The following is a 14,055-nucleotide window of genomic DNA, read 5'->3' as shown; positions in this document are numbered from 1 at the left end:
TAGAGACTCTATATGAATAAATTTTAAAATAGAATATAATAAAGCATCAGTATGACAAGTCTGCAATCTTTTTGGCTCATTGGGACACAATTATTTATTTATAATCCTCATGAGGGCCTGACAAAAATTTCTTTATTCTATAGTCAGTTTTACATATAAATTGCTTAGCACAGTGATGCCCAACCTAATTCGACCTGCGGGCCATTTTAATTTCCGACACTCGCGTCGCGGGCCAACATGAACGAAAAGGTCCAAAAAAATTGAAATTGGCCTGAATTTGAAACTATTTCTTACATTAATGAATTAAACATTTGAAGCATATCTCCTTTTTCACGCTCCATAAAATGGCTTGATTTCTGTCCTTAAAATATGAGCAACGATGTAGCTAGCAACGACTCATTCTCTCTTTCAGTAAATATTCCCATCGATCCTCCAATCTGTAGGCATAGTTAAACTATCTTTTGTTCGCGGTTTAAATCAAGACTGTCGCCATATTCGTTTTATTATGCCGTTTACTTGTTTTTCTTTTCAAAACAGTCTTTCTTTACAAATCAAATATGTTGGCTTTCAGGTTCCACAAAAGTAAAAATTCGCTCACTTTTTCTGGTAGAGTCCAATTTAATGAGCGTACAAATATTAAAGGTCATGGTATAAAAAAATAGAGAAAAATTGAGGGCCATAACATAGGTAAAGATACATTTGGCATTTGATTTTTTTTGGACGGGGAATTTTCTTTACTTTGTGCCAAAACTTTGTCGGGCCGGATGGAACCACGTCATCTGGCCCGCGGGTCGTATTTTGAGCATTACTGGCTTAGTACATGTGGGCATATCTTCTAGGCCCTACTTGCTAATTATTACAATTACATCCCATCGTAAACCTCCCGCAAGACGGAGGAGGTGGCAGTATGCAGGATTCAAATCCAATACCGGCGAGACTATAGATCTTGTCCTACCACCTGGCCATGCAGTCTTAACACTACAAGGATAAGCTTAACAAGAAAAAAACAACTTCCTTTTTATAACTTATAAAGCGATTACCGCTATTTTATGAACTGATGAATGTTAGATTTAAAAAAAATTGCTTATTTCCTTATGGATAATAAAGATTACTATTATTATTATAATACCTACCTGGGAAAATACCCAAAGACGCATAGTCCTTTCAAGATAAATATTTTCTAGTAATCAAGCCAAATTTAAATTTTATTTCATGCTTTACAAGCATAAATGTGACCACCACAGGTGGCATGGACAAGACATAAGAAAATTCCTCCCAAACGCACACCAGAATGTCCCCCATATGGCTACATTTGCAAAAGACAGCGGGCAACAGCTTTGTCAAAATCAGACATGGAAAAATATGCAGGTCGCAATTGGGTTTGCGAGTTCTATTAAAATACGGAGTGCACTCATCCCTCATCTTTGAATTTGATGACAATGTGTTATGTATTCAATATAAAACTAAAAACCAACACCAGACAAACTTAGAATATAAAAAAAGAAGGCAAACTCCTGTTAAAATTGCATTCATAAAGATATATTTGAGGCAAATCTTTGCAGTGAGACATGTACAAAGTCATCCATTTCGTAATTCAGGTCAAACATAAAAAGACAAATAGTTTTAATCTTTTTTTTTTTTTCAAACCCATCTAATGAAACCAAGTTAACCTAATGAAAAAAAAAATATAACTGACAATTTAATGAACTCTGAAATTTTAGAATTTTGTGGTATGAACACTGATAAGATGGTTCAATAAAAAATAATAAATGCACTTTAATTACTGGACATGTAAACATTGTTTATAAATCCTCCTCTGCTTTATGGTTACAAAAAACAAAAAAAAAAAAAAAAGAAAAGACAACTTTGGTCAAATGACTTCTTTCTCAGACTACAAATCTATTCAATGATCTCATTCTCATGACCAATCACACACAAGGTTTAGGAATGAAGAAGGCAACAAAACACTCACAGGTTCAATAGGATACTTCCTCCTGGACCAACACTACTTCTAGGTCTTCATCATGCACGGACACACACACACACACCTGCATCTCAATTATTACAGTGAATCTCAATATTTATGTATATGAAGACCAAAAAAAAAAAATTATTCAGAAAAGTTCATTAACTTGTTTACTCGATATAACATTTAAAAAAGAAGCCTAGTGAAATGTACTTGTTCTAGAACACGTGATATTAAAAAAAAAAGTGATGTTGAATGTTCGTAAGACAATGAAAGCCCATACAATAGTCACAATAAGTTGTCATACTATGTCCTTATAATAAACAAAATAAGTTAAAGCGAAAAAAAAACGACTATTTAAATAGTAACATATGATTATCTTTAATGTTATACGTTTAATACTTAATCTAATATACTCCCATGACTAACATACCCCAAGGCTAAGCACTTTCAGTGAAACATGTAATAAGCAAACAACTTCAACACAATAAGTCATATAAATAGATGATCCAATAAGGAAACAAATGGTTAACCAGGAACAGAATCATTGGTCAAAACTAGGTTCCCAGATGTCAGCATACAAACAAATAAAAAAAAAAAAGTAGTGGGTAGGGGGAAAAAATGAATAGCTGCTGGAGCGATGAGATTGTAAGTTTTCTGTACATACAGTGGAATCAAAACACTGATATTAAAAGTATAATACAATGAACATTTCATAGAAACTTCTTCAAAATGAATTCCATTTAGAGCAGTGCAAAGTCTTTTTGATGGCTCAAAAACTATACAAAATAAAACAATTTGAAATTATTTAACAAAAAAAAAAATAAAAATCAATCATGTTTAAATAATGCTGATGCAATTAAGAGATACACATTCTTTCTTAATGACCATTTTCCTAGTCAAAGGTCGTAACCCACTGGGTCAAAGGTTATGACAAAAAAAAAATCTACTAGTATGGCTTATTGAGTGCAACTCTACATTACATAAGAGACGAAAACAAGGTGTAGACAACAGACTACAGAAATAAAATTGTGCCCTTTGTAATGAGACAAGAAACATTTGTGCTTGCTTCCAGTATATCACACAACCTCATGCTAAAAAAAAATCAAGTGTGTTGGGGGAACAGGCGACAGATAAACTTAAACCTGTGACTGTATGTCGTACCTTAAGCAAATTTACAATAACCTTGATTTGATAAGAAAAAAAAAACAAAAAACTATTTGGCTTTAAATGTCCATCTCTCTCTTGCTAAACTAGAATCCGCATATGCACATAATCCAAAAAAAAAAAAAAAAAACAGTAAAGAAATTGCCTCAAAAGCAATATAGCTCCATTAAGGTAAGTCCAGAAAAAAAAAAGTCTACTTAACAACAATCACTGACAGAGTTATGATAATAAAAAATAAAAAGGTAGTTGAGAGGAAAAGAAAAAACACACAAAAAAAAAAAAAACAACTATTTTAAAAAAGTTACCTGTTGATAAGGTTTGCCTTGAAACAACAAAAAAAAAAAGGACAATATAAAAAGGTCACCGAGTACAAAACTCAGTTGCACATAAATGGCCACGGCATGTCTGTCTCCTTTTTTTGGCCCCCTAAGTTTCTTTAAGGTCAGTTGAAGAAAAACAAAAGAGGCACAAGTATGTTTTAAAAGTCCTCTCTGACGTCAAAAGATGACTTCAACAAGAATGGAGTGATTCATGACAAAAAAAAAAGAAAGAAAGAAATCCAACTTTTGATCATTTTAAAAGACATCAAAGACACCAAAGAGATATTCAAAGGGGAACAAAATGGATAAATGTGGTTTGTGCACTACCATACTGTCAGAAACCATGTAAGAAGAAAGTTACTCCATGGTTATTAAGAGAAAAAAAAGATCCCCAAAAATACCATATTAATACAATAACAATAACTGTAGCATTTTATTTCAATATGGATGTACACCAATAAAAACAATTTGCCAATCGATTACTGTTCATATAAGAAGTGTGTTATAACATTTTAGTTAAAAGTAATATTGGGTTTAAAGTTCATTAAAATAGAAAATAAAAAAAAAAAATGTGACATAGAACTATAAAAGCAAACATATTTATAAAAATAAACAATTTAAAATATTTTTTTTAGCATAAATATCTTGATGCCTTCAATCAGTTAATAAAAAAAAATTAAAAATTTGTAGTTAGGAAACTGATAAAAGATCATTTTAACCAACTATTGATAAGTTGCCTTGCTATCCTCTAAACTAAATTACTAGCAGAAATTCTAACTATTGAACATAAAATAATTATCAAACACACAAGGGGAAAAATACACTGTCTTGTGTCACAACAGTACTATATCTAGTTTTTAAAATGAGATAACAAGAGAAATAAGGAAAAAATGGTGAACAAAAAAGAACTCAGATCTTTCTATGAATCATCACTTTAGCAAAATTATAACTACAATGCATTAAAAAATATCCAATGAAAAACCTTGCAATTTGATTGACTAAATTGTTCACTAGATGTCTTATATTTTAAAACATAACTAAGAAAGTGGAATACATTTGGTAGCAACAAGACTATGTACACCACAAGCTAACCAGGGTAATTTGAATTTCTGTTTGTTTTTCGAAACGTGAATTAAGTTTTTTAAAATATGGATTATTGGATAATGAAAGAAAACAAAAAATTAATAAATGCATGTCATCTAAATAGAACAAAGTAAAACAGTCAAGTGTTGATAATGACAAAGAAGACTGATGAAATGTTAACATTGTGATACAAATCTAAAATGTTGGCTTCAGGGGTCTTTTGATCCATTCATGGGTGAATGGGGAAGATTTCTACATGGCTATTCACCATGGAAATAGCCTAGAGGAAATTTACAATTATGATATTAAGGCAGACAGATGTCACCAGTTTGCCCAGTCATTCATGTTTATGTATGCATCACAACTGAAAACCTTCATTCCCTACTAAAACTGGGTCATAGAGGAATAGACATCAGCGACAAGAGTGTTAAATGTCTTTGCTCAACACTTGCATCTAGAAGCCTAAATAAATACAAATGAATACAAAATAATAAATCAACCTGAACTAGAAGGGAGGAAGAAAAAAAAAAAAAAAAAAAAGTAAGAGACTACTTTAAGTTGAAATGATCTATGCCCCAGTTGAAGAGTTGAAAATGCCAATACTTTAATGACAGGAAAAAAAAAAAAAAAAAAAAAAAACGAACTGATCTCATCAAAACAAGGATGGTGTAATAACAAGACTGCAATCATGTTTCATAACAGCTGGTTGTTCTAAATATGATGACAGACACAAGTGATGTATAATACTTGTAAATGTTGATGCTAAAGTTTAATAATAATAAAAAAAAAAGGCAGTGTTTTCAGGATATACAATTAACAAAGTTTTATGGAGATGGTAATATATATATATATAACTATGTACAATATTTAACATTCAAGTACAAGGGAAAATGTTTTCATCACATCATGTAAGTAACTTCAACTCCCTGATGTTATCTTTAAATACGAAATAAAACCTGTGGTACAATTTCTAAATGTCTCAACAAGATGGTCACACTAGCAGCCACAATGCCCACACATTACACACAGATGACAACTAAAATGCAATGATGGGAAAATATCTTTCTCTGTAATGACAATGTTTCCTACTGAAGTGACACATGGAACCAATGAGCACAGAATGCTTTCCATTTCATTAATTAAAAACAATAATGGCTACAGCAGATCTTTAAATATTTATAATTATTGTTCTATATGAAATAATGTTTCTTGTCTATGCATAAACTAATTAAATGTCAGCTGGCTGGTAGGACTTTTAGCTGCTATATTACAATACCATTTAAAAACAATGCATAAGTAAAAGGAGAAAAAAAAAATTAGTAACACTGGGAAACATTATTTGTTTGCATTATTATCTATGTTTTATGTTGGTGACTTTCAAAAGATCTTAGTAGAACAGTTTCAATCTTAACATAAGGAAATAAGTATACAAAAAATCGAGGGAAAAAAAAAAAAAAAAAAAAGAACAACACAGTGACTAACTGGAAAGCAACTCAAGTGCCATTTAGAGGTCTAATTCAAGACTACATTAGAAATTTAGGAAAACACTATTGCTAACATGAGAAACCTGATCATATTTACAATTCACTAGAAGATAAAATAGTTAAAAATTGGTCTTGTATACATCAATGCACACACAGATAAAATATAAAAGAGCTATTTTTATAATAAATTAATGATCTTATGATGTGAAAATAATTCTTTTTACGTCTACTCTTTAACAAAATTAAAGGAAATACATACACATCCCTAAAAATAAAACAAATATCACAATGTGAATGGTAATTTATTAATCCTAGGTTAATCAAAGCAATTACTTATGCAAAGCAAAAGAAATGGCACCAAACATTAATTACATATACAAAAGAAATCCCACTTTATTCAATACAGGTACCCCCATATTCAATAGTATACAACTGGCTAACCAAATCAAACACTTTAGAAGGTCTAAAACGGTGTAAAATTCTCCATAAAACCAAGCAATTATATATACATGAAAGCACCGGATAGAGTTCTCTTCTCTAATTAGGCTAAAGTAGAATGTTTAATAGAATATTTCCAATTAATCCAATATTTATAATAAAACTATCGCAAACCACTCACATCCAAGGAAAGAAGACTTTTGGTAACGAACCCCCCCCCCCCCCCCCCCACCACACCCAAAAGTTAAAAAATTAACAGAATATTAAGAAATGCATTGTTTTAATTAACTAGGTTGAGACTTTTGAAACCATATATCAAAAGCAATTAATAGAAATTCAAATAAAGGGTCACATGAAGGAAAATATAATTTGCTAGTTGTACAACTTCATTGGTTTAGAAAACTACAAAACAAACACATTAGAATCCAATAAAAATATTTTCAAACACCCTTAATATAAGCATTAGAGAAGGCAACAGTTAACAATAATGTGCCAATGTGATCAGGTTAACAAAAAGTTGTCAAGCTATATGAACCAATGAACTATAATTAAAATATAATGTTACGTTTTTAAACTATTATATCAGTCAGCCTATAATGGAAAATAAATAAATTGGCAATTTATCTAACAAAGACACTTTTAAAATTACTGTTATAAAACCATATATGTACCACCCAATGCTTCTTTGTTAAATGGATTTTAAAATAAATTTGGCTAAAATTTGCAATAATACTTACCCTTTTAATATTATCTAACAAAATGTTATGTAATTATTTAGATAACAAAAAGTTTGAATTATTTTCATATTTTCAATTCTTGATTAAATACAAAATAATATAATGAATGTTTCATTTTCCAATTAAAAATAAAAGCTTAAAGCAAAATTAAGATATTTAGTTTAAGGATATTCAACATGTTTAATATTGAGGCAATGTCATAAGCTAAATACTTTAAATTAAATTTTCAATGTCTACATTAATTAGTATTGAACAGTATAAAAACACACAACTCATAAATTGTAAGTCTGCCAAAGTTTAAAAAAAAAAAAAAACGTTTAAAGAGAATTTTAGAAATTAAGTCTAGCCAGCGTCTAAAGATTTGATTGTAACTCAAAAAGTCAAATGAACTGGAACAGAACATGGTGATTTCAAATTTGATACTAAAAGCACAAAATTATACAAAAACAAATGTACAATAATACAAACATAACAACGCTATATCTTTCTTTTCAGAATATTATTATAAAGGGCGGCTTATTTTTGTTTTCTTAACAATAGCTATTTTCTGTTAAAATCAAGAGGGAAAGGTAAGGTTAAAAATTTCTAATAACTTTGATGAAGTATACTTCATTAAGACAAATCCATTACTTCTTGACAGTAATCAAGTTTCACTGAAAGTTAAGAACAGCATCATTAGCTTCGAACACTGTCCAGGACTTTACAAATTTCTGTTGTGATGAGAACATGGGGGGGGGGGGGGGGGGGGGGTGTTGATTCCAATCATCAGATATATACATACGAGTGAGTGGGTCAAGCAAAGGAGAAGACATGGGCTCACCAAATCAGCGAAGCCTCACTTGACCTCCTTCACTGGACTCGACTGTTTGTTCCTAGAGCTTACATTCCCTCGATTGCCCTGATACTTGGAGGAGTTGCTGCCATTGGTGCTTGGTTTACCAGAGCCAGAAACACTGCTGATGTTGCCACTGCTGGAGGTGGTCGAGACGGCTGTGGAGGAGGATGACTGCTGCTGGGGGAGGGTTGAAGGAGGGGGAGGAAGAGTGGAGGTATCCGCCGGAGGATGGCCAAACGCTTGATGAATGTGAGGTGGCAAAGGGGGTGGATGCTGCATCTGTTGCTGAATTTGCTCTGGGGTGGGAGAGCTTTGAGTAATCTGCCCTGGCCCTCCAGTACTGCTCATCTGTGGCATACCACTCATGCCCATCATCTTAGTGGGTGAGCCAGCTTGGTGGTCATAACCATAGCCGTTTTCATCCCCATAACCATTCAGGTAGCCATTGCTATATGCAGAGGTCATGGTCTGAGCATGCTGACCATTGCTGCCATGGTGGTGATGGGGATGATGGTGGTTATGGTTGCGATGGTGTTGATAGCCGTGGTGTGCCGAAGTAATATGGGTCCCGCCAGTGTTGATGGTTCCATTTGATAGATAAGTGCCCTTTCCTCCTGAACTTTTGCCATAATAGTGGTAGCCACCACCACCACCACGCTTGTGATGACCAGTGTGAGTAGGCTTCCCTTTACCACGCGGAGATCCATCATAGCCAGGTGGGGGTGAACCAGAGGCATTGTAATGCATGGTCCCGTTAATCCTTATCGCCATGGTGATTAAATTGTTGGAACCGTCCGAGTATGGGTTAGAGATGTGCATCTCTGTGGAGTGTACCGGGTGGATGATCACCGTCTGTTTTTTCAGGTACAGGTCTCTAGCATTCTCCACAATGTCATCAATGTCAAGGTGCTGGGCTTGATTGTCTAGACTTCCAGAGGTGATGTCCTTCTTAGCAACAGTGTGATATGAACACTTCAGATCTCCAAATCTGAACAAAAAAAAATTCAGATTAAGATTTAATTTAACTTTTTTGGGGGGGGTTTTGTTTTCATTCTCATTTACACTAAATAAATTTAAAAAATTTAAATAAATAAATGCTTAAAAAACAAAGCAGATAGAAAAAATATATTAGTCAAATAGAAGTAAAATTATGCTTAGGTAACTTTGCTCAAAAAAATTAGTCAAATCTTAAGAATTAACAGATATGACAGACAAAGTACTATTAAATTAGAGCTAATGTTAAAATGGTCTTACTTGCACACAACTTCTGTTGGATCTACCCACAGCGTCAACTCAAAGGGGAGATTAAAGTCGCCTGCATTTATTCCCACCTCAGCACAAACCTTCTCTAGAACTGGATCCAGAGGCTCATCTGGGCAGACACGAATACAGCGATAGGCTTGGCCTTTAGTAGGGCAAGTCTCATGCCAATGATCTCGAAACCTCTCTTCTAAAATTTCAGACAGATGTTGTTTGAACTCGCTCACCTTCTCTTTTGTAATATTATCATGCGCAAGGAAAATCCGTGATAGGAATTCCGCAGCAGCCGCAATCTCTGGTTTCATCTCACTGAGGAGACTGTTTTCAAGTAACTGTTTCTCTTCAAGTTTTCCTTTGTGAAGGTCTCTTTGAAATTAAAATTTACTAGGTCCTTCAATCTGGTACGACAGGTCCTGTGTTGAAGGCCCGCCGAGTACTGAATAGCAGGTGGCTGGTTGATTTTAAAAAATGGTCCTGTCCTTAAATTGGCCAAAGTTAAGCTTTTTACAGCCAGGGGCGCCACCGTAGGAGATGAGAGGGGCGCCAAGCCAAGATAAATTATTTTTAACGAAAAAACTTGACTTAAGGTTAGGAGTAAACCCCTGAAAGTTATCATGAAGGCGGTGGGGGGGACATTAGGCCCATCAAAGTGTTGACTGAATTAATGTTGATCGAAAGAAAAAAGCTGCAACAAAAGAAAAGCATAAATTAACAAAAATATTTTCTTTATCATAAAAAAGTATTAATTTCTTTTCTAAACTTTAAAGCACAAAAAATAAATTGATTTTCCAATAGTATTACTGTACATAATTTTAACATTTTAAAATTTAAGAAAACCATTGCAATACGTGGCATTTAAACCTAAATAAAGTTGATCCGAGAATGGGAAATGGGTGAAAAATATAAACCCAGACAGAAAGAAGTGAGTTGATATGTTTTGTACAAATTATACAAGTTAGATCTAGATATAGTTGTATTATACACACACCAAACTTTCTGTTCTAATCTCTATTAGTCAACAATTACAAGACTATACATCAACTTATTGACATGCCACATGGTTACCTGATATCTGATAGATCTTACTATTTACATTCTACACTTGTAACCAATATAAATATTTCTTTTTAGGCTAAAGTAATCTCCTTATTTATTATAATCTCATTTATTAGTCTTTTTTTTTTTTAAAATAAGATTGTCTAGATCTATTTTAATAATAATAATAATAATAATAATAATAATTATTATTTTATGACACTGACAAATTTCATACAGTTGTATATAATAGGGAGGTTATTTATTTTCTGCCATCACAACGCCGTCATTTTGTCCACACCCCTCTGACATTTCTTGTAGCTCTAGACCCGATAATTTATTTCATCAATATTTACATTCTAAACAAGTGAAGTTCATAAATATAAATGAAAGATTTATGAGCTAGAAAATTTCCTACTAATACTAGATCTACTATTAAATTTCTATTTAGTTAAACCTTAAGAGGCGTCAGTGTAATGTTGATGAAAATGCAATGAAAATTTGTTGACCGTGAGCTGGATATCATCAGGGTCGGCCTTAGGCCACTGCAGCCTATGCGCAGTGGGCCACAAACTTTCATAAGCTCTGCGCTTTTTCTATGTGTAAATTATTAAATTAAACCATTTTATCTTATAATAGGGTTCTAGTGGTCTCATTTTCAAGGAGCTCCTGGAAATCTGAAATTGCAAAATATACTAACAGTCCTGGCTATCTCCTGAAAACTCATACATGTCCTTAAAATAGACAAAATCGTCATTTTGGGGTGTCAACATGACTTTCATTAAATAAAAATGTAAAAATGTAATGCAAAGCCGAATTTATTTTCTAATACAAATTCTTAATTTTCACTTATTATCCTTTTCCATAACCTGACTGGGCCGCGCGTAATCCTTTTTACACAGGGCCCCGCAAATGTTAGGGTCGGCTTGAGTTTTCCTGATGTGGCCAATGAGTTGAGATTTTTTTTTATTAACTCTTTCTCTCCTAATTGACGATACCAACGTTGATTCCATCAGAATGTGGAGAGAAAGAGTTAATATACACATACTTAGAAATTTTAAAGAAAATCTTTAGAGCTGTTTTCGAAAAATTTATATATGTACAAATGGATTTTTCTTTTATTGTGTCTATCAATGTATTTAGCCGTAAAAACAAACAATTTAGTTGATTTAGTATTTATTTAATTATACATTTGATTTTAGGCCATTTTTTTATGACATGGTCATAACTCCAATAAGTCAGATCATGTATGTTAGAATTAGATCTAGGCATCGCCAGGATGAGGGGGGGGGGGGGGGGGGGGGAAGTGGCCATGAACATATTTTCTCACTTAAAATATTATTTCATTTATATAATGATAATTAAAAGTTAACATATAAAAAAAATCACAGGAATATTAATTTTAAATCTTAAAATGTTGAAATATATTTAAAAGCTAAATAATATTTAGATCTATATTCTATATGATCTATATAGATTTTAAAAAATATTCAAAGTGACAATGTAAGACAAGACAACCACCTAAAAAGTAAGTAAAATACAAACTACAAAGGCAAAGAAGAGGTCAAAACAAAACTAAAAAATGTATTACTTCTAAACTAATTATCCGATTTTTTAATTCTTTTTGTGTCATTTAGAATAATTTAGATGTATATCTCAAAATTATCCATCTAAAAATCTAGCTATAGTCTTATAGTCTATAGTGGTTTCATTGCATACAAGTAAATAACTATTTTATCACTGAATGCCCTAGTCTAGATCTGGATATTATATAGATTTAATAGATCTAGATTTTAAATCTAGAATCTAGATCTACTATTTACAGAATTACATAAAATTTACTATGATTTACAGATGATCAGATCTATGAAAAATTATAAATAGATGATTAGATCTCTAGATCTAGAATTTACAAATATATCATGAACATGATTGTCATGATCATATAATATATATATATAATTATTTTTTATAATATATATTAATATACTCTAGATGTATATAGATCTAGAATCTAGATTATATATGAACTATTCAATACTCTATTGAGTCTATTACTATTGTCTATTAAGTATTAAAATTAATATTATAATTATACTATTATACTATTATAGACTGTAGTATCTACTCTAAACTAAACTCTAGAATCAATATTCAATATACTAGTATAGACTATAGAGTACTATAACTATAGACTATAGTAGATCTAGTCTAGACCTAGAATCTAGATTTATATTTAATAATGATAATACTAGACTAATAGTAGTAATAGATCTAGATCTTCTAATAGAGTTAATAGACTATAGCCTACTATAGGTATAGAGTCTAAAAGTCTACTAAGTTAAGTCTAGAGTTAGATCTAGTCAATTCTAGTCAATCTAGAATCTAGTTAAATAGTATAGTATAGATCTAGATTCTAGATCTAGTTACGTTAGTATATATTCTAGTAGATTAGAAATAATTAGATCTAGATCTAGACTGATATTCTGATAATACTAATACTGATATCTACTAGATCTATCTATATCTAGAGTCTAGATTTATAGATTCTAGATCTAGACTAGAAACAAAAGTCTAAGGGTAGACCTAGACAGTTAAGACAGACCACGTTTGTTACTTGTCTCCTCTAATGAATGAGTGATGAGTGAATCGGTGAACTGAAAGTTCAAATGAGCGATTACTCAAAATTCACCGAGGCCGTGTGTAAAAGTAAAAGTATTGGATTGATCAGTCAATGACAGTCTTGACTGAGTCCCAAGTCTCGCTCCTGAACCTGATCTAAGAGTCTAGATCTAACTTAAACTTAATGACGCAAAAATTTACATTAACATAAGGCCAGATAAAAAGACATCAAACACTGAAACAGCCTAATGGTGTAACATTAGTCATAAAATGGTTAACTCATAACTTTTCATAACACAAAGACTGCGTAAAAGACAAAAATAGAACAATGTCGGCCATGACAGATTTCGAGAAACAACTTTTAAGAGAAGGGATTTCCCTTCCTTACCGCCTTTGAGATAAAGGTTACTGCGGTCATTTATCACCATTTATATAATAATGAAGTCGTGAAATATCATAAATACCTACTATACTCACAAAACTAAACACAAAATGAAACAAAACAAGAAAACAATACCCTGGTTAAGCCCAAGCAGGAATGTTTTGCTTCTGAGAAGTGACCAACCAATGGTATTAGGGAATTAATCAGCAGCGCCACCTTATACAAATTCAAGGTCAAACAGAGTTGTCTGTCTATTGTAACATGGTTTTATTTTTGCAACTAAAATACCCATTGCTTTTAATAACTATTAGGCCCTATATATTTTATTCAAGATTCTCGCGATAAACTAAACAAAGTCAAGGACGTTAAATTGAACTTCACTGTTGCCAACTAAATAAAAACGAATTAACTCTTTCTCTCCGTAATTATTTTTCTGGTTCCAATAGTATTATTCGTTTTTCTCATTTGTATTTCACTATCCAGTAATGATTAAATTTCAATAACTTTTGTGTTTGTCATCAGAAAATGTTATATTTGGTATTGAATTTTAGGAGAATGCATGCTCTATTACAGAACACAAATTAAAGATTATAAATTTAAAAACCAATTTAGTTTAATGAGAGTCAAATCAACGTTGGCAGCGTCATTTAGGAGAGAAAGAGTTAAGCCATAATTTTAGCCATCTCAATGCATGACAGTTCATCTTCATATCAAATGACTGTTATT

The 14,055-nt window shown here is 32.1% G+C and overlaps 1 protein-coding gene across 1 annotated transcript; it reads right to left on the bottom strand.

Annotated features, from left to right (window-relative positions):
- Positions 1-7,679: 7,679 nt before the first annotated feature.
- LOC106073335 (uncharacterized) lies at positions 7,680-13,561 on the bottom strand. The gene is made up of 3 exons (XM_013233866.2): positions 13,465-13,561; positions 9,285-9,975; positions 7,680-9,018 (listed from the first exon to the last, which is right to left on the bottom strand). The coding sequence occupies exons 2-3, from the start codon at positions 9,593-9,595 to the stop codon at positions 8,031-8,033; spliced, it is 1,299 nt and encodes a 432-aa protein (XP_013089320.1). The 5' UTR covers positions 9,596-9,975; positions 13,465-13,561; the 3' UTR covers positions 7,680-8,030.
- Positions 13,562-14,055: the final 494 nt, after the last annotated feature.

The sequence above is a fragment of the Biomphalaria glabrata genome, chromosome 14 (assembly GCF_947242115.1).
Source record: "Biomphalaria glabrata chromosome 14, xgBioGlab47.1, whole genome shotgun sequence".
NCBI lineage: Eukaryota > Metazoa > Mollusca > Gastropoda > Planorbidae > Biomphalaria > Biomphalaria glabrata.
This window is presented reverse-complemented; position numbering and strand designations above follow the sequence as displayed.